The following is an 18,395-nucleotide window of genomic DNA, read 5'->3' as shown; positions in this document are numbered from 1 at the left end:
TGAAGAAATAGTCGATTTCCGAGTGAAAGGACAGGCCAAATGAATCGCAATGGAATTGAAGAGCGCTTGGGGTTGACGGGAATCGCAATGGGCAGTTGTGCGCGTGAGAGCACACTCGGGTTGGTGATGCTGCAAGGACATCCAGCGGCAAAGATCCAAATCGAACCCTGCTGTCTAACAAATGCTACACTTATTACACACAACACTGGAGATTAAATTAACAGAGGTGGGAAATAAAATGCCATGTAATATTGGAGTGATTCAAGCAATTTTACAGGTATGCAGTGCTCCTGCCATTTTTCATCAAGAAAAAATTCCAAGATTGGCATAAAAGCAGTTCGAAACACAAATTCATATTGTCTGATCCCATTTGGATTTGGAAGAGATCAAAATGGGAATAGCTGAGAGAAGCACATGCGTCCGAGATAGCAGGGCCAAGGGTACTGTGCACAACCATCAAACAGTTTTGGCACTATGTGTTGCACTTGCACAGCACAGGAAGCCAAAAAAAAGGGGTCAGATCAAAAAAAGAAATCTCCTCGAATGAAGAAGATGAAAAGCAGCAGATAAGTAATGAAATTCGGGGAAAAAAATCCAGAGAAGATCTCCCTGAAGAAGATGAAAAGATTCAACAAAGCTAGCAATTGTAGCAACGATGCAGGGTACGAATAACAACGCATACGAAACGAGCGTGTACCATTCAGAGATGAAGACAACACAGGAGAAGAGACTTGCTTGCATGCTCGGAGAAATTTGTGCAACTCCTCTTCCTAAAAGGAGCATCACGATCGAGAAACAGCAAAACGAACCCAATGCATGCGCGCAACTGGAGACAACGTTCCGTTTCGCTTCAATTAAGGCCTCTGACAGGCTAAATAAGATCGGTGGCACAAGAGCCGAATTGAACGAACGTGCGCTCCAACCAAAACATCCATGAGCAGGACGAGATTGAAATAGCCGTTCATATACATACATGTGCGACGTTCCTCAGATCAAACTCGAGTGCTTACCAAAACGCGCGACGTTCGTTCCTCCGATCAAACTCGAGTGCTTACCAAAACGCGCGCGCAGGCGCAGGAGAAGAAACCGGAGAGCGAGACAAGTGACACGAGCAGACCGACGCTCCGACCAAAAACATCCATCAAACAGGATGAGATCGAAGCGCGCTCGCTCTCCAGATAGATAGATAGATAGATATATACTATCGATGAACATCATCAGGAACTCAGATGCATTACAAACACAGGCAGTGCGCACATCCAGAATTCCAGATCTAAGCAAAAGAGGGTGTACAGGAGCATGCATACAGATGGAAGCTGGGACAGGTACAAGTAGAGGAGGTAGATGGAAGTGGAGGCCAAGCAAGCTCACGTCGTAATGAAACAGATTGTTGGCGGAGACGTCCACGAGGAATTGTTTTGCGCGGGACATGTACTTGTTGCCGACGGACAGGGAAAGCTTCTTCTCGGCCTCCTTAGCCAGAGTCGCTGCCGACGGCGGCGCCGAAGAGGCCGTGGTCGGCGACGACGGAGGAGCCCGGACACTGACCGGCCCGGACGGCGGCGACGACGGAGGGGCCCGGACGGTGACCGGCCCGGATGGCGGCGACGAAGTGGCCGTGGTCGGCGACGATGGAGGGGCCCGGACGGTGACCGGTGACGCCGAAGAGGCCGTGGTTGGCGACGAGTGAGGGGCCCGGACGGTGACCGGCCCGGACGGCGGCGCCGAAGAGGCCGTGGTTGGCGACGAGTGAGGGGCCCGGACGGTGACCGGCCCGGACGGCGGCGCCGAAGAGGACGTGGTCGGCGACGACGGAGGGGACCGGACGGTGTCCGGCCCGGACGGAGGTGAAGGTGAGGCCTTTTGCCGCAGGGCCATGGGCGCGCGGTACCCCACCACTATCGGCGCGGCCTCATGCTGAGCCGGCAACGGACTCCACGTGGACGCCGGCCGCGGGCGCATGAAGCCGCTAGGCCGGCCGCCTCGGTATCCCCGGTTGCCGTACGGTGGGCGCTGGTCCCCGGGATCGCCATGGCCTCCGGGGCCGCAGCTTCGGTAGGCCATGGGAGAAGGGAGGAGGCTTTGGTTGTGGTGGTTCTCGTAGATAGGCGAGACAAAAAGGAAGGGAGGTGGAAGAAACGGCGGGCGGAATGGGTGCTCGAGCAGGGGAGACGAGGAAGGGGCCTTTTACAAGAAGAAAGGAGGGGAGAGACAGAGATGCGGTGATCGGAACCTCGAGCCGAGAGATAGCGTCTAACGGTAACATTACCTCTCCGTTTGTCCAAAGTTGAGCTAAGACACTTCAACTTTTTTTCGCTCCTGCCAACATGGGAGGGTGCGGTAAGGTTACCCTCCTGCCAACATGGTACGTACGAACTCCGTCTCCTCCTCCGTCCTCCCTCCCTTCCTCATTTTTGCGCTCCCTTTTTCTTTTCAGTCAACACAAAAAGGGCCGTGAGCAGGTGCTTGCTGGCATGGACGTAATAAGTCTGCTTATGGAGCGGGTTGAAATGGGTTTTATAGAGTTGATTATGAAGCGGGACGTGTTTGAATGAGTTGGGTTTATCCAAATACGGGTTGGGGCGGGTTGGAGAGTGATTCCTTTTTCTATGGGTTCGTATAGGTTTAACTCACAAGTATCAGGGTTTTTTACATGAACCCACATGCAGATTTATGTAGCAAATACACGGGTTATAACAATTGGCGGGACGGGTCAGATTAGATTTAAATAATAGTTATGGGGCTGAATGGAAAATGAGTTAATTTAATGTGGGTTGGGGTGGGTCAGGGGTGGGTTTCAACCCATTAGCAGGGTTACATGGACAGCTTGTTTTCTCAGTGGCTGTTTGGATGCAACTGCAACGGCGAAAGCACACGCTTAAAAAAAACGAAAACACGATATGAATTGAAGGAGAAGCAGGGAGGGATCTTGTCTTGTTCATGACTGGAATCTTAATGCCGAGAAACATTCTTCCTTTTTTTAAAAAAAAACAGAGAGAGAGAGGGAAACAGTCTTCCATTTCACGAGGGAGCCAGCTGATGCTGATCAGAGGCGCAGGCGTGTTGCCGTTGCCAAATGATCCGCTGCTGGTCCGCTACGGCTACGCCCTGCCCTTGGCCGGGTTCCGCTTTTGGCACGGCGATCATCTGCAATTCTGCATCGCCGTGTTGCGCTGCCTGCCTGGCGTACTAGCCAAAGAAAGCCGCGTTGCTTTTTGCCTGCATTGCCTTTTTTTCTTTCTCTCTTTTTCCCCCTTCTTTTTGTGCTGGGGAAGATCAAAGTTGGGATTGGAGAAAAAGGCTCTCAATTATACTTGGGATTTACTATTCAAGAAAAATAGTTTTCTGTTTCACTGCTGGTCTGCAGCGCCTTCTTTTGCCGGTACGGGTGGTCGGAAGGGCGAAAGCACCAGCTAGCTGTGGAGGCGGAGATTCCGGCCGGTCAATCTCTCGCGCTCGGGGTTCGCCGCCGCCGCCGGAGTGCCGGCCGATCGACCGGCGCCGCACCAACCGCTCGGGGTGGCCGACGATCAGGACGCGACCATGGAAGCATGGTGCTGCCGCGCAGTGCCCGAGGCTGCCCAGCCTGCAGGCTGCAGCTCTTGCGTTGCAGCCTTACTTGCAGATTGCAGCAGACCCTGATCGTCTGCGGCGCGGACAGCGCTTTTTTCTTTTCTTCTTCTTCTTCTTCTTTTTCTTTTTAACACAACTCAACCTGATTCAGAGGATGGTGGAGCTGTATTATTAACAAGGACTGGATGTTCATCTTGGTTCAAAAAAAAAAGACTGTTGTTCAATTCCATCCCAGTTTGATATGCTAGGCTTTTCGCATGCACGAGCACGGTGCCCTCGCGCACCACCCAGAGGCCGCCGAGCTCACGTCTCCGCTGCATCGGATGCCGCCGCTGCTGCCAGCATGCCGTGGAGCGATGTAACCGGTCGGTCAGAGTTACACGCACAGCGCCCGAGGCACGGAGGTCAGTGGCGAAACCGGGAAAAGCAGCAGGCAGCCAGGCGAAAAGCGCCGGCGCGGCGAGCTCGTCCGGCGGTGCTGCTGAGAGCCAGCAAACAAAACAACAGCCTCCAACAATCAGCACAGTTGAACCCTTTATGCTTGTATAATAGGACGAGGAGAAGACACGTGGTTCACTCAGGGTCATGGGATTAGCTCAAGGGCTGTGATTTGTTAACCAGATTGTGCTTCTAGACCCTAGTACTCAACTGCTGGTATGCGAATTGCACGAGCTGTTCGTTTGCAGGCTTCCAGCGGCTCGTGCATTGGTTAGGTTCATGTAGGTACCAGAATTCAGAAACAAAACGTTCCCAACGGCAGTGGTTAAGCCAGAGTACTCGTGTGTTCGTATGAATCGTATCGCAGTAGTACACGCAGCCGCAAGCGATGTCGATCCCTACGCCGCAGCTACCTCAGTCGAGGACGAGGAGCTGAGCAGCAGCATCTCCGTGCTGGCCATCCTGTCGGATCCGACGAGCCTGAGCCGGTCGGGGTACACCTCGACGCGCCCGAACGCGTCGGTGCCGGGAGGGCACTCGACGGCGGCCTCCAGCGTGCGGTGGTGCACGCCGCACCCGTCCACGGCGTACCCGCCCCTGTGGACGTGCCCGGCGAGGCACGCCACGACGCACCCTTCGTGCCGCCGCACCACGGCCATCACCTCCTCGTAGTTCCACATGAGCCCCGTGGGCGACGCCGCGCCGGGGTGCACCGGCAGGTGGCTGCACACCACGACCCTCTCCCGCCGCCGCGCCGCGCCGCGGAGGACGCCGTCCAGCCACCGCAGCTGCGCGCCGCCCACGCCGCCGTTGAACATCACGAACCGCCGGTCCGTCCCCTCGAGCCCGCTCGGGCTGTTCTTGTCGCGGTTCGGGTTCCGGGCATCCAGGAACCGCCGCGCCGCCGCGGACGACGGGTGCGTCCGCGGCCGCCCGAGGGCGCTCAAGTCGTAGGCGTCCAGCACCACGAAGCGGTACCCCGGCCACGGCGAGAAGTCGTAGTAGGCGGCGGAGCGGCCCGGCGGCGAGGGGATACGCAGCTCCGGCACGAGGTCGCTCCGGGGGAGGTTGTACAGGCAGTGGTTGCCGAGCATGTGGTACGCCGGCCCGCCGCGGAAGCCGTCGAACTCGCGCACCACGGCGCGGACGGCCTCCAGGGACCGCTCCCTGGGGCAGAAGCCGTCGACGATGTCGCCGAAGTTGACGCAGAACCTGACGCCCTCGTGGGCGTTCCAGCTCCGGACGGCGCGGCGGAGGACGCAGATGCTGTGGCGGTAGTAGCGCGGCACGCCGAGGAAGGACCGGCCGTCGGGGATGTCGGCGTACTGCACGTCGGCGATGACGCCGAACGAGAAGAGCGGCTCCTTCGCCGACGACGCCGGCGGCCGGACCACGCCGGCGTTCGGGCGCGCCAGCATGGGCCGAGTCCAGCAGCGGCGAGTGGTCGTCGCTGGTTGGGTGGCGGCACAAGCTAGCTAGGAGTATCTGCAGGTCCCGTGCACTGCAGCACGGTGCGCCGCTCGTTTTTTAGCCTGTTGGGCTGAGATTTTGTGTGGACGGAGGCCACGACAGAAAGGGAGTGGCAGATCAACGGCTGGGACCAATTTTTTAATAATCCATTTTTAGGGAATTTTAGACCCCGTTTGGTAGGGCTTCTTAAGGTGCGTCTCCACCGGTTTTTGGTGAAGTCCTACCAAAAGGCTAATTTCAAAACGGCTTCACCACCAAAGCCGGGGAGAAGCCGTAAAACAGCTTACTCTAGACAGGAGAAGTCGAAAAAAGTGGCTTCACCGACTTCTCCTCTCTCTTCAAGCATTAAGTGATCATAAAATTACATATATTGCTATTGAGAAGCCGTTTTACCGAACATTTTGCAAAACGGCTTCAGCTTCACTAAAAAAGCCACTCCACTGAAGAAGCCGAAGCCGAAGCCGTTTTATGAGAAGCCGAAACTCTACTAAACGGGATCTTAATAGTCCATTTTTGAGTGAGAGGATAATAGTCCATTTAAATGCAAAACAATCTATTTCTTTGGGCCTCCAAGGTTGATGGTCTTTCTGGGCCTACGTATACTGGTCGGGCGGGCCTCAAAATCAAGGTCTAGCTGGAAGGGCCCGCGTGGCCCGTCCGGAAGCCGCGGCGCAGGGCGGCCCCACGTGTCAGTGAGACGTCCCCGGAGGGAGATCGGCACCACCCGCCTGGGTCTCGCATCGGCATCGCCACAAAGCCCATCACACGCCCCCCGCATCCTCCCCTCCCCTCGCCCATTCCTTCCGCCTCCCTCCCCGCGCCGCCGCTCGCCGGAGCCCGCGTCTCCGCCCGCGACGCACCGCGCCGCGCCCTGTAGGTGAGTCCTCTTGATTAGTGTCCTCGTTGATTCCTGCTGGTTCGTCCCCTTCCAGGCATGTGGTGGAGATCTCCGATCTGGTGATCCGCTCTGGTCTCCGGTAGTTGCGGACGACCCCAGGGTCGTGTCCAGGCCTCTTGGGGCCGTGGGAATCGAGCCGCTAGATCTGTGCGAATCCGATCGATTGAGGCGGCGTGCGCATCCGGGGCTTGACCTCGCGTCCTTCTCCGTTGGCGTCCTCGTCCCTGTGGGTTGCAGCGGAGTGGAGATCCATCTGCCCCAACCTAAAAGTTGATTTCCGTTTCCTTTTTGTTGTTAGTTGTTACGAAGCGCTAGATTGCTAGTTTATTCTGCGGGACCAATTAATGTTGTTGTCCCTGATAGTGATAGCTGAAATGCAAATCTAGCCATTTATGTGTTGCGGATTTGGGTGTTAGACTGGCAAAATTTGCGGCAAAACCTCCTGATTTCGTGCTTTCAATGTGGTTTGTTCCGCTTGAATTCATTGGAAGGGTTGATTAGTGTCAGTAGGATGGAACCATTTGTATCTATGAAGAAATTTGCATGTTTTATTTCTGGTGCTCATGCTTGTTGTGCCAAACCACTTTTCACTATGGAACTAAGTTCTCAATACTGGATTTTGCAGAATCCTGGATGGCTGCCACAAGGGGCATTAACCAGCTTCTGAGGAGAACTCTCCACAACCAGTCATCTGTAAGTACCAATATCAGTGAACTCTTTGTTTGTATGCCAGCCTCTTCAAAATGAGTCCATATCCAATTCGGGTAGTGAAGCCTCACCATTGTAATATGGAATGTATCTATCTGTGGATTTACTGTTCATGTTGGAAGCAAATCGTAGTGAACGTGCTTAAGCTGTTAGGATCTGCATGATGTCCGCTTGACAGAAATGAGCAATTAATCACTGCCGCATGTGTCTTTTATAGGGTTTATGTTTTGCTGTTCTTGTCTTATCCTATTGTATAATAAATTTGAACCAGATAGCTTGAGCAGTATAGTCCTTTTCAGTTCTGTTGACTGGATCTTTACTAGTCATCCTAGTTGTGTTCGATCCCTCCTTTTCCAATCAAAATTATGAGTTTTGGAGGTCATTAAGTTACTTTTGACTTATGAGTTTTGGTAGACATTCTATCTTTTTCCACGGGCCATGACCCATGATTGCTGTCTCTTAACATTGTTGCCATGTTTTGTAGGGTTCATCGCTGCTTTCTTCACTTCGGGGAAAGCATGAAGAGTCCTCTGCTGGACTGAGAGCATTGGCTCTTCTTGGAGTTGGTGCCTCTGGTCTATTGAGTTTTGCTACAATAGCATCTGCGGATGAAGCTGAGCATGGCTTGGCAGCCCCAGATTATCCCTGGCCACATGCTGGCATCATGAGCTCTTATGATCATGCATCGTAAGTCAACCGTATCCTCTCATTTTCATTAAGCTTTTATTCATTTGGTATGGCTTGATATTTACAGAATCATGTAAATCATTTTATGGAATATGGATCATGGCACAGAATTAACAAGCTTTTTTTTTTGTGCTGGGGTGTATAATTTACAAATGACATTTTGTACTACTTTAACAATTAGCAATGAAGTAATTTAGTAGTTGTCTTGTTCCAGGACAAATTCTTGTTGAACTGTAAATACTTTGTTTTCTTGCATTCTTCTCTAATATATCTAAAAAAATATTACTCTGCAGAATTCGGCGTGGACATCAAGTTTACACACAAGTTTGTGCCTCTTGTCACTCCATGTCCTTGATTTCGTACCGTGATTTGGTTGGGGTGGCCTATACTGAAGAGGAAACAAAGGCAATGGCTGCTGAGATTGAGGTAGTTGATGGTCCTAATGATGAGGGTGAAATGTTCACCCGCCCTGGTAAGCTGAGTGACCGCTTCCCACAGCCCTATGCAAATGAGCAAGCAGCCCGATTTGCAAATGGTGGTGCATACCCCCCGGACCTCAGTCTTATCACAAAGGTAATTTCTGCCAATGGTCTTGCATTGTTTGGTGTGATCTTTCACTCCTTGTGGCTTACTGTTTGCAATGCTTTTATTCAGGCAAGGCACAATGGTCAGAACTACGTTTTTGCTCTTCTTACTGGTTATCGTGACCCACCTGCTGGCGTTCAGGTACTTTAATTGTTTATGTATCATTTCAATCTGGTGTGGTTTACGGCTTCGTGAATCCATTATCATTGTTTATACATGGTTAAGAGTAACCTCTTGCTTGATTTACAATCACTTGTATTGCATGATACATTTCAAATCTCCGTTTCATACTGGCTCCTGATTTATGCACAATTTTCTCTGTTAGAAGATGCTATTGGATGTTGAAAGCACTGAACTGCAGATTATGATGTTCCGAGTGCTTAATCTTTTCTGTTCGACGAGCAATTGTTGGTCAATAATCTTTGATCAGTTCAACATCACTAGTTTTATCTGTGTATGTTTACCATGGATAATTCTTTGATTCTGTAATACTGTCAAACACAGGCCCCCATAGATATTGACTAAAATATGTCTTGTGATTGTCTATCAAAGGATGGATATTTCATACTTTTTTGCATTATAGTGTTTGCTTTTGCTAGATTATTATAGGTAACAATAATGACATTCATTGTTTTGCAACCTAGATCCGTGAGGGTCTGCATTACAATCCCTACTTCCCTGGTGGTGCCATAGCCATGCCCAAGATGCTTAATGATGGAGCTGTTGAGTACGAGGATGGTACTCCTGCAACTGAAGCCCAGGTAAACTATTACTGTCATTGTTTATCCATTCAGTTTTCAGTTGTGAGGTTAGGAGCCCAGGACTGAGGCGTGACCGTTCTCATGTTTCTTTCACAGATGGGTAAGGATGTCGTATCATTCCTTTCGTGGGCAGCTGAGCCTGAGATGGAAGAGAGAAAGCTGGTAACATCCTTGCGGCTTAATCAATTGACTGCAGATGTCTCTGTTGCTTTTCAATTTTGCCATGATCCATGTCCTGATCACAACCCACTCAAAACTCGTTGTAGATGGGAGTGAAGTGGATCTTCCTACTGTCACTAGCTCTTCTCCAAGCTGCCTACTACCGGCGCATGAAGTGGTCAGTCTTGAAGTCACGCAAGCTGGTCCTGGATGTTGTCAACTGAGGACTGCCGTTTCCTTTTTTAAATTTTAAATATGTCGAGCCTTTAACGGGGAGCATTCAAAATAATGGATTTGTGATGTACAATTTTGCCACTGGGGCTAGGTTCCATGCCTAGAAATTTATTTTGTCTTCTTTACTCTGCTGCAAAAGCATTTTCTCCAAGGGAGCACTTTGTTTCACGGTTTTTTGTCTGTCACCGCCTCAAATGTTACCAGCAATCTTCTAACTTAACAGCTGATGGGAGTTGATAAATTCTTATGCTATGAAATATTGAACTGTTCGGTTCATAGGTTCTTTATGCTATGAAATACGGAACTGTTCGTTTTGCCTACTTTCATATTTGGTGTTTGCTTATTCCGTGTTGCATGGAAGGTTTGAGAGTTTGCTCTGAAATCTGTGATCCCTTGAAATGGCCACGTACCCAAATGCGAGCCTGTAACACAATCCGGTAATTTTTTGGTTCAAAAGATGCAATTCGGAATGTTTTAGTTGAAAAGGGCAACTGGCAAAGTGAAAGGGACAACTGATTGCTCAGGCTGATAACACTCCACTTGGTACTTGAAGCCCACCGATGAATGAAGCCCAATTACCGTCGATTAATGGCCCAACAACACCCAGATCGGCCCCCCAATAACGCCACCGATGGGGAAGAAGGGGATCATCCACCATGGAGGTGATGCTTGATCGGTTCGTGTTCCACCGTGACGGCGGCGCCAAGCCCTTCCGACTACATCGACACGGTGACGCTGGTCACCGTCGACATGGACGCCAGGACGGTGCTGTCGGTGCGCCCGTACATCGAAGGGGAGCAGGAACTTTACGGTGAAGATGCTGACGTGGCTGAGTTGTACAAGTCTAACTGTTGAGCATGGTGGTTTAGGTGTTGTGCTGTCGTTGGTAGAAACGTGAATTGCTATCAACAACGCAGGGAATATGCTTTTTTCTCTGTGAAATATCCTGTTGCTCTCTTGCTCATCTCTAGTGCAGAGGCCATTGCTCCACTCGCGGGGAAGAAGAGGCAGGAGTTCCCCTCAAATTTTCTGTTCCCATTGACCCCTCTCCGTTTTATTTTTGCCTTCTTTGTTACTCTTTATAGTTTAGCTTTCCTTCTGGCAGAATGCTGTCGAGGAGCTAGCACATGATTTTGTGTAAAGATGTGTGTTTTAATGCAAATACATCATTAGCATTCCAAAATGTTTAACAAAATTATACATCTTACACTACGCATTCACTATCACTCATTTAAACTTGAATTAAACAACCTGTTCATTCAACTTCTGTACAAGCTAATGATTCAAAGTGCAATAGTCCAAATTTCAAATGCTGATACGGTAAGAGCCTCTCGAAGGGACCTCGCGCTTCTACATCAACAGTCCAAACTCCCAGCCCTGGAGGCATGCATCTTTGCAGCAGAGCATAAGCGTCAGTCCAGCGGGGATTCCTTTCTCTTTTTTTTTCATAAAAGCACAGCTAGCGCTAAGTACCAACACCATGATTTATGCCAAAACTGTAGAAACAGCCCCGCCTCAAAAACAATCAACTGCGACTACAAAACAATTATTGAAACCATGAAAGCAGAGAAGAATCTTAGGTTCGTTCATATGCATTCATCAAGATCTTTTTTGTGTGAATATATCATCCACTGGTGGAATCTGTATGCAAATCCAAATTGCAAATAAAAAATTATGACAAAAAGATGAACATATCGCTGAATCATATGAAAACATGGATCAGCTCAAATGTGCCAGCTATGGTCGTATAGAAGCTGATGCATGCATCAAAGTTCCAGTGGAAGCTGAGTAATATGCAACTATGCAAGACATAACCCAGAGTGAGGCATCATTGTAGAAAATGACAACCTAAGCTTCATATAAAGATAAAAAATCAGTGCCTTGCTGTAAAACGTTATACATTTTTGCTATGCAAGTATTGCATAAAAGATGGGACACCAAAACTTGGTCATGTATTTCTACAGATCTAGGTACAGGATCTAAATCATGCTGCTGAGTTAGGCAATAAAAACGGGAATCTGTCACTGGGTCAGGCAATTAGTGCAAAACTCTTCATTCCATCACCTCTTAGGTGCACAAGAAAGGACAGAATCACGGCAATGCATCCAGTATTCTGTAATACCAATGTTCATCCAAGGAAATGAAGGAGACGGCTGCAGATGCAGTGATGAAGGCACCCTGAACAAAGAAACATAGGAATTTACAATGAATGCCATCAAATGTGGGGGGGGGGGGGGGGGGGGGGGGGGGAATCAAACTGACAGATTTTGCTACCTTTCACCACTAAGGATCCCATATGCCAATTGTTTGCAGAAGGAGAAACCAGTCCTGTTGAAAACCCTCTCATAATTTGATCCGATTACTTGAACTGCACGTAGCATCCTTTATGTTAGACCAAGTGAAACAACACAGAAGCAGCTGCAGTCTACACAGAAGCAGGTCTAGTTCTTCAAAACAGATGCACAGAGACATTATATTGACAACAGCAAGCACATTTTTGTGATAAGAACATGGAGCTAGTCTGCAAAAATATAATGCATTCAAAAGTGGGGGAAGCTATTTAAATTTGGACTTCACTTTGTTGTTAACTACCTCTCTTAATATATATGATTCCATAATGGAAACTTGCCATGTAGAATGCTACAGACATGTTGCTCCTGATGTTATCGTAAAATTCGATATCTAAAAAAGTAATAATGCACCAACAGTTCAACTAAGAAAGGTCTAAGCAAAAGTCAAGAGAAACAGTTTACCAAGAGTGGCATAGTTGCAATCAAGTTCTGAAACTAATGATTCGGATTGTTCATCAACAGTATCCTTTGTTTTCCTTTCATTGAAACCTCTGACTGGATGGGCTGATAGGTCATCATCTTCAAAAGTACATCCGCTTGATGATGGCACATGAAGGAAAAATACTCCAGCAGGAAATCTTTGCCTCCTTGTCACCCATAGAGTTAACTCAGCATATGGAGTAGACTGGATTACAGCGATTACAATTTCCAGCATCACGCACACCCAGATAACCGTTGTTGTCAAGATAGAGAAGAATACATAGAATACAGAAGTTGTAGGTATAAGAAGTAGGACTGGTGTAAATAGCAAGGAACCAACCACATGCTGTTCAACTGTGTAGTCATAGCTATCTAACCTCTGCCTAAGAGGATTCCATTTGCGCCCTCTGTTATGGCATAAGCAAATGATTAGCAAACTTACGAGATAAGTATGAAAAAATCTGATGGAGAAACAAGTATTTCAGTATCTAAGTTGCTATTGTAACAATATTTATCATATTAAATGAAGTGCCATTGAATAATAACAAGTAACCAAAATGATGAGAAAGAAATAATATTCCAAATCTTTTAGTTGATGTTTTATGGTATGCTTTTACACTCATTAAGAGGTAGAGAAAAGTAAAAACTAATCATAATCAAACATGTAATTTCTGACATAACTCTGACGAAGAATTTGTAATTTACAGTGAGAATGTTTTATTTCTAATATCCAGTGACAATACTTTAATACAGTTAACAGAAACAAAACTGTTGCTGTAAAAGTAGCAATGGTTACAAGAACCTACAACTACAATTCACATAAAAGATCTTGCATTTTTTTTTGTATCAGCATGTGTTTGCACTATCTGAAATAGTTTGTGAAAACTAAAGAACTTGAATAGCTTTTATTAAAGAACAGCTTTGTATAAACTAAAAAAAAGCTCGGCCAACCTAGGAGGAACTATACGATGCAAACAAGAAGACATCGGACCCAAATTCGAGTTGGACAGGACTTAAACAGGGTCGTAGGGGTGTGTACCAGACCTCCCACCAACTTAGGTAGGTCAGTTCCTAGTTTTGTAGAAACTGTCTCATAGGTTAGGAAAGTGATTTAGCTAGGGTTTCTTTCCTTTTACATTGGATGATTAGGATTTTCTTCAAGGCTGTGCAACTCTACCTTCACTCTTCCATGCACACAATAACTTGGCAGCTCCCTTACTCTGAACTTTTTTGTTGCCCAAACTAGTCCAGCTTTGTGTCATGTTAAGGGTTCAAGCGAAAAAATTCAGTGTATTCTAACCCCTAAAAATAGCATATGTTTCAGTAATCAATAAAATAATACAATCAGACAGCCTCCAAAATTCAAATAGACAAAGATCCAGCTGATATGACCTATTTGTACAAGTCAACAAAAAGATATTTTTCTCAAAGCAAAACTAGATAGAATACTTTTTTTAAGGCTAATATTTAGCACGTAATCAACATGTATCACTCATTCAGATTTAAAAATAGGTTGCAGTTTAGTAACCACTTACCTGAAAAGACGCCACAAGGATGCAACCGTCTGAATCTGTCTTGAATATATTGATGATATTAACCAGTGAAGCATGGTAACATGCAACGTAGCAAGCTGGATAATGTCAATAAAGAATGAAACTGGAGCTGTCAGACCTAAAATAATTCCAGAAAGTGCAATGCCTCGAATTATATGCCTCAGGTAGCCTCCCACGAAGAACCAAAGGGTAGAGTAAATTTGAACTGCATTCAGAGAAATCATGCCTAAAAGCTCTGCTAACTCTGTATTCAGCTTAAAGCCAGCTGGAACACCCATCAGCCACACACAACCAGATCGCAAGATTGCGTCTGTCATGTGGTGAACAAGATCAATAGTACAACTACAAATAGTCTCTGTATGTAATAAAAATGCTGCTCCAAGGACAAAACCCATCAGGAGATCCACAGCGATACTTGACCACAAAGCATGCTTCCGAATTGCAGCTTTGTGTGCATATTCAACGTTCACAGTGGAGCTGAGCCAAGGATAACGAGAGTGAAGCTTAGTATTTTTGATAATCTGCACTTAAGCATATGTTAACTAGTAGGTAGTGAGTGAAATCTGCACTTGAATATTAACAAACTACAAAGATTCTTGGTATAAAGGTTACATGGATCAACAAAATGGAAGTGCAGCAGTTCCCTTAGCATTAAAAAAACATGCAAGGACTATGTCATCTCCCTGGTACAGTTAACTCAGAAGGATAGCTCCAATTAATATGCCAAATTGCCAATATGACAAAACAAATTAAAACAGCGACTAAGTTACTGTGCAGATTAAGAAGCTACATAGCCATTATAAGTTTACCTTAGGGAGGTATCCCAGAGGACAATTGGCCAGTGAAGAATTTGACAACTGCGAAGATGAATGTTATTCCACGAATGTTTGAAAACCTTGTGTAACATCAAGTACTGGAACATATGGCTTAAACATTTTCGGAACATTAGAATCATAATGTAGAGGATAGTTGATGCTGAAGCCAAAAATATTCCCATGCAGTGCCATGTCACTTGAACTAAGACATCATATCTGAAAAAGCAAGTAGCAAGATAAGAGCAGGCGAAAGCAGCAGAACGTAGAAGTCAAACAAACTGCTTACACAGATGCAAAGGCGAAATAAGCCCCAGAGCTGCTGGTTGAGCATTCCTGAGTAACTGGCAGCCTAGCTGCATTTGAACAATTGAGCGCCAAAATAATTGAATCCTTCAAACAAATGTGAAGCGACTTAGCAGACTTATTAATGAAGAAAGTAATATCATGCAAGTTCACCCATGCACATACCAAATCAAGAAATGATGGTTGCTTTTGGAGATCATTTATCCAATTTGGCTTTTTGAAAGAAGCCTTTAACTTACGAGGTGCATCCACTCCCAGTGAAAAATGGTTTCTGCCAAAGGTTGGAACCTCATATAATATGACCTAAAAATAAATTGAATAAAATATCTCATTAGTTTTTTAGAATAAATGGGACAATAACTGAAGAGGGTTAAGTACAAGAGGGTTTAAAAAATAGTTAATATAAGGATATCATAAACATAGCCTTGACTTACATACGTGGCAATGATTGATGTCAACCTGTTGGCCATCAGAATACAAATGGCAAAAAACTGGAACTTGATTTAGGTTGCTCTTAAAGCTCTTTCCAGACTTGCAAAAGAAGTGCACCCAGCTACCCTCTTTGACTGCAGACTTTCTGCAAGCATCCAGAAAACCATCTAACACACAACAATCACATCCCCATCTTCTATGATCGTAACTTGGATGCTGATCCCCATTCCCAACTGATCCAATCGTAACATTGTTTCTGCTTGTGCCAAAATGTTGTCTCTGAACAAATTGGGTGTCCAAGGGCAGTTGTTCAGTACAGCAGTATTCTTCTAACTCTCCAGGGAGATGTCGACCACAATCCCCAAGAATGGTAAATGTAGCAGATTCTTGCAGGCTCACTGGCATCTTTTTATTTGAGGAAAGAACGATGGTCTAACATGAGAAACAACATTGAGAAAAGAGGTTATGAACAATATAACCAACTAAGATAAACATGCACTACATTTTTTTGGAGAATTTTTTAGCAGCTACATCAGTACATAAGCAAAATAAATAAATGAATAAAACATTCAAGTTGTGAAATCAAAGTGGTAAACAGATAAAGATCACATAATTTTGTCAGTAGATTATTTGAGTTCCCTAAGAAGGGAAAAGGACATCCTGACTTAAACAACCTACAAGGCAGATCTTTCTGCATAGCAAAGCAACCTCTGCAGTTGATAAGATGGGCCTTAAAACAAAATCTTAGACAACTCAACACAAAGTAATACAGTTAGAATGCAGGGAAAAGGTAGGTCTATTAAAAAAATGCGCTAAGCACCACCTAGGCATCACCCCACCGGAGTTCGTGGAGGAGGATCAAAGGAGATCGAGGACCAGAGGAGGGGAAGAAGGAAAGTGAGAACAGATCAGAAGAAGAGTGAAGGAGGCGATGTAGAAGGAAAGGGAAAGAACATGACTAGGACACAACAAGTAGGCAGGCCCACTTGGCTCCGGGAGCAACTTAAGCATGCAAACACCAAGCCTAGAAACACCTTGCCTGCTCCCATCCAACACTGACAAAGTAAACTACCATTCACCAGCACAACTACTCTCTTCCAGCTTCCGTCACCAACATCATTCCACCTTCCCTCTCTCTCTCTTCCCATGCCTCTAATGTCACCAGTGGAGGTGATATTGACGAATTGATCTTGCTCGGTCAGTCACCAAGAGTCCAAGACACACAATTGACCACTGAATCGTGCAGCCAGTCGCCTGGCCCAACTACCCCACCTATATTGGAAACTAAGAGCAGCCAAATGGCAACTAGCACCTATGCAACTGAGTGGGAAAATTCAAAAAAAAAGGGTGGGACGACGCGAAAGTAGAAAGAAAATTCGAGGATTACAAAATGTGTTCCAGCAAAAGCAGTTTATTGCTACTTGCTTAAAGAACAGCTATCTTCTCTTCTGCACAGTGAGGTGTTTAAAAGGCCATCTTAAAGTTTTAAATGTTTCCAACTCCAGCCTTGGAGAACTAAAATGACAAAAGCAAAGGGTGTAAAGCCTTTCCGAACATAAGTGCACTAAAATAATGGAATTATGCAAACAAATCAATTCCATTAAATTAACATGAGTGTGATCATTTCCCTCTGGCTTTTGGAGTTGGCTGAACGCGAACAAGCTAAAATGGAGATTGGAGAAAACATGGACAGAAAACGCCGTCCCACTTTGTTCCTTTAAAGAAGGTGGGTGCCTTTTAGAAAGTGCAAGAAAACTCCTCTAGGGTGCACATTTACATATAGATGTCAGATTTTGCCCCTTATATTTACAATAGGTCCACTTCTATATTGGAGAGAGAGAGAGAAACGAGTAAATCATTCAAGAACCTAAGTAAACTGAACTGGGCATCTCAATGACGCGACGGCCAGTCAATAATTTCCTCTGTAAACCTAATCTTTTAACCGCGCTTTGTAACTTCTTCAATTACATTACATTTAATACTTTAGATTGGATAAAATCAGTATTACTAAAATCTTCCTAGAGATTCCAATAAAAACTGCCTCACCTTCCAGTCTTCCACTAATATCTTACAATGGAACCTCACAACACTGCATTTGGCACATAGATTACTAAATACGAGTTCATGCCTCAACCAAAAATTACCCAGTAGATCAAGTAACTATGTTAAACTAGGTTTAACCTGACAACACATCATCTGCACACAACTCTGAATCAGAAATGATATCGATACTGACCTGCAGTGCGTCGGGTGTGGCAAAATAACGCAGGATCTGATCCTGGGGGACAGCCGCGGAGACGACGATGTCGAGAGAGCCGGCGCCGGTGAATAACCAACCGAACAGGACGAGCCTTGCCGAACCGGGCCCCTGCTCGAGCCGCAGCTCCTGGCGCGGCCACCAGATCCTGCATCGCTCAACGGTCATCACCGCTGTACCTTGGGGCTTGTGTCCTGGGTGGACAGCATCGATTAGAGGAGCGACGCTGGCCCCTCCCCACACGCGCTCCTGATGCGCGCCCCCCGCCCGTCCGCCGCCCGCCGGCGCGCTGTAGTTCGCCGGATGGCGGGTGCGTCGCGTCGGGGGGGAGCCGGATGAGCAGAGGACCAGTCAAATGCTCACAGTATTAGTTAGGAAGTTTCTTTGTGTAATGATCACACCTCAATGTCAAACGAGATCAAAGTCTATGTAATTATATGTGCTGTTATTTTTTGCCAATACTATTGTATAAATATATTTTTATTATAAAAATATTTCTATTATCAATTTTATACTTAAATAAATATATTAAGCATGTATCTCTTACTTATGTTACAATTGTTTTTTCCCGAAATACACCCGTACCTCTTACTCATGTTTTTTTAGGTAACTTCTCGCTTGTGACATTTGTACCGAATATGCATTAGCATTCGTTTGCTCTTCAGATTATACGCAATGTGCATCGTCATAATTCAAGTGGTGATTAATTTAAACTTAAAGGCATATTTTAAGTATAATTTCTACCAGAGTT

At 46.3% G+C, this 18,395-nt stretch overlaps 3 protein-coding genes across 4 annotated transcripts; 1 reads left to right on the top strand and 2 right to left on the bottom strand.

Annotated features, from left to right (window-relative positions):
• Positions 1–4,092: 4,092 nt before the first annotated feature.
• LOC117860064 (manganese-dependent ADP-ribose/CDP-alcohol diphosphatase) lies at positions 4,093–5,535 on the bottom strand. The gene has a single exon (XM_034743274.2). The coding sequence runs from the start codon at positions 5,427–5,429 to the stop codon at positions 4,410–4,412; it is 1,020 nt and encodes a 339-aa protein (XP_034599165.1). The 5' UTR covers positions 5,430–5,535; the 3' UTR covers positions 4,093–4,409.
• Positions 5,536–6,202: 667 nt separating this feature from the next.
• LOC117861561 (cytochrome c1-2, heme protein, mitochondrial) lies at positions 6,203–9,789 on the top strand. Its single transcript, XM_034745132.2, has 8 exons — positions 6,203–6,358; positions 7,005–7,072; positions 7,572–7,774; positions 8,068–8,347; positions 8,429–8,500; positions 9,004–9,120; positions 9,217–9,282; positions 9,387–9,789. Exons 2-8 carry the CDS (start codon positions 7,013–7,015, stop codon positions 9,501–9,503), a joined length of 915 nt encoding a protein of 304 aa, XP_034601023.1. The 5' UTR covers positions 6,203–6,358; positions 7,005–7,012; the 3' UTR covers positions 9,504–9,789.
• Positions 9,790–11,344: 1,555 nt separating this feature from the next.
• On the bottom strand, positions 11,345–18,017 carry LOC117861560 (uncharacterized). 2 transcript variants are annotated; one of them, XM_034745130.2, is made up of 9 exons: positions 17,624–18,017; positions 15,394–15,819; positions 15,121–15,258; positions 14,939–15,042; positions 14,647–14,868; positions 13,820–14,314; positions 12,267–12,691; positions 11,788–11,881; positions 11,345–11,691 (listed from the first exon to the last, which is right to left on the bottom strand). In XM_034745130.2, exons 1-9 carry the CDS (start codon positions 17,810–17,812, stop codon positions 11,574–11,576), a joined length of 2,211 nt encoding a protein of 736 aa, XP_034601021.1. In that variant the 5' UTR covers positions 17,813–18,017; the 3' UTR covers positions 11,345–11,573. The 2 variants fall into 2 exon arrangements, with proteins under 2 accessions (XP_034601021.1, XP_034601022.1); XM_034745131.2 differs by lacking the exon at positions 17,624–18,017 and having other exon boundaries at positions 15,390–15,576.
• Positions 18,018–18,395: the final 378 nt, after the last annotated feature.

The sequence above is a fragment of the Setaria viridis genome, chromosome 6 (assembly GCF_005286985.2).
Source record: "Setaria viridis chromosome 6, Setaria_viridis_v4.0, whole genome shotgun sequence".
Lineage (NCBI taxonomy): Eukaryota > Viridiplantae > Streptophyta > Magnoliopsida > Poales > Poaceae > Setaria > Setaria viridis.
The sequence above is the reverse complement of the archived record's forward strand: the minus strand, read 5'-3'. Positions and strand labels throughout refer to the sequence as shown.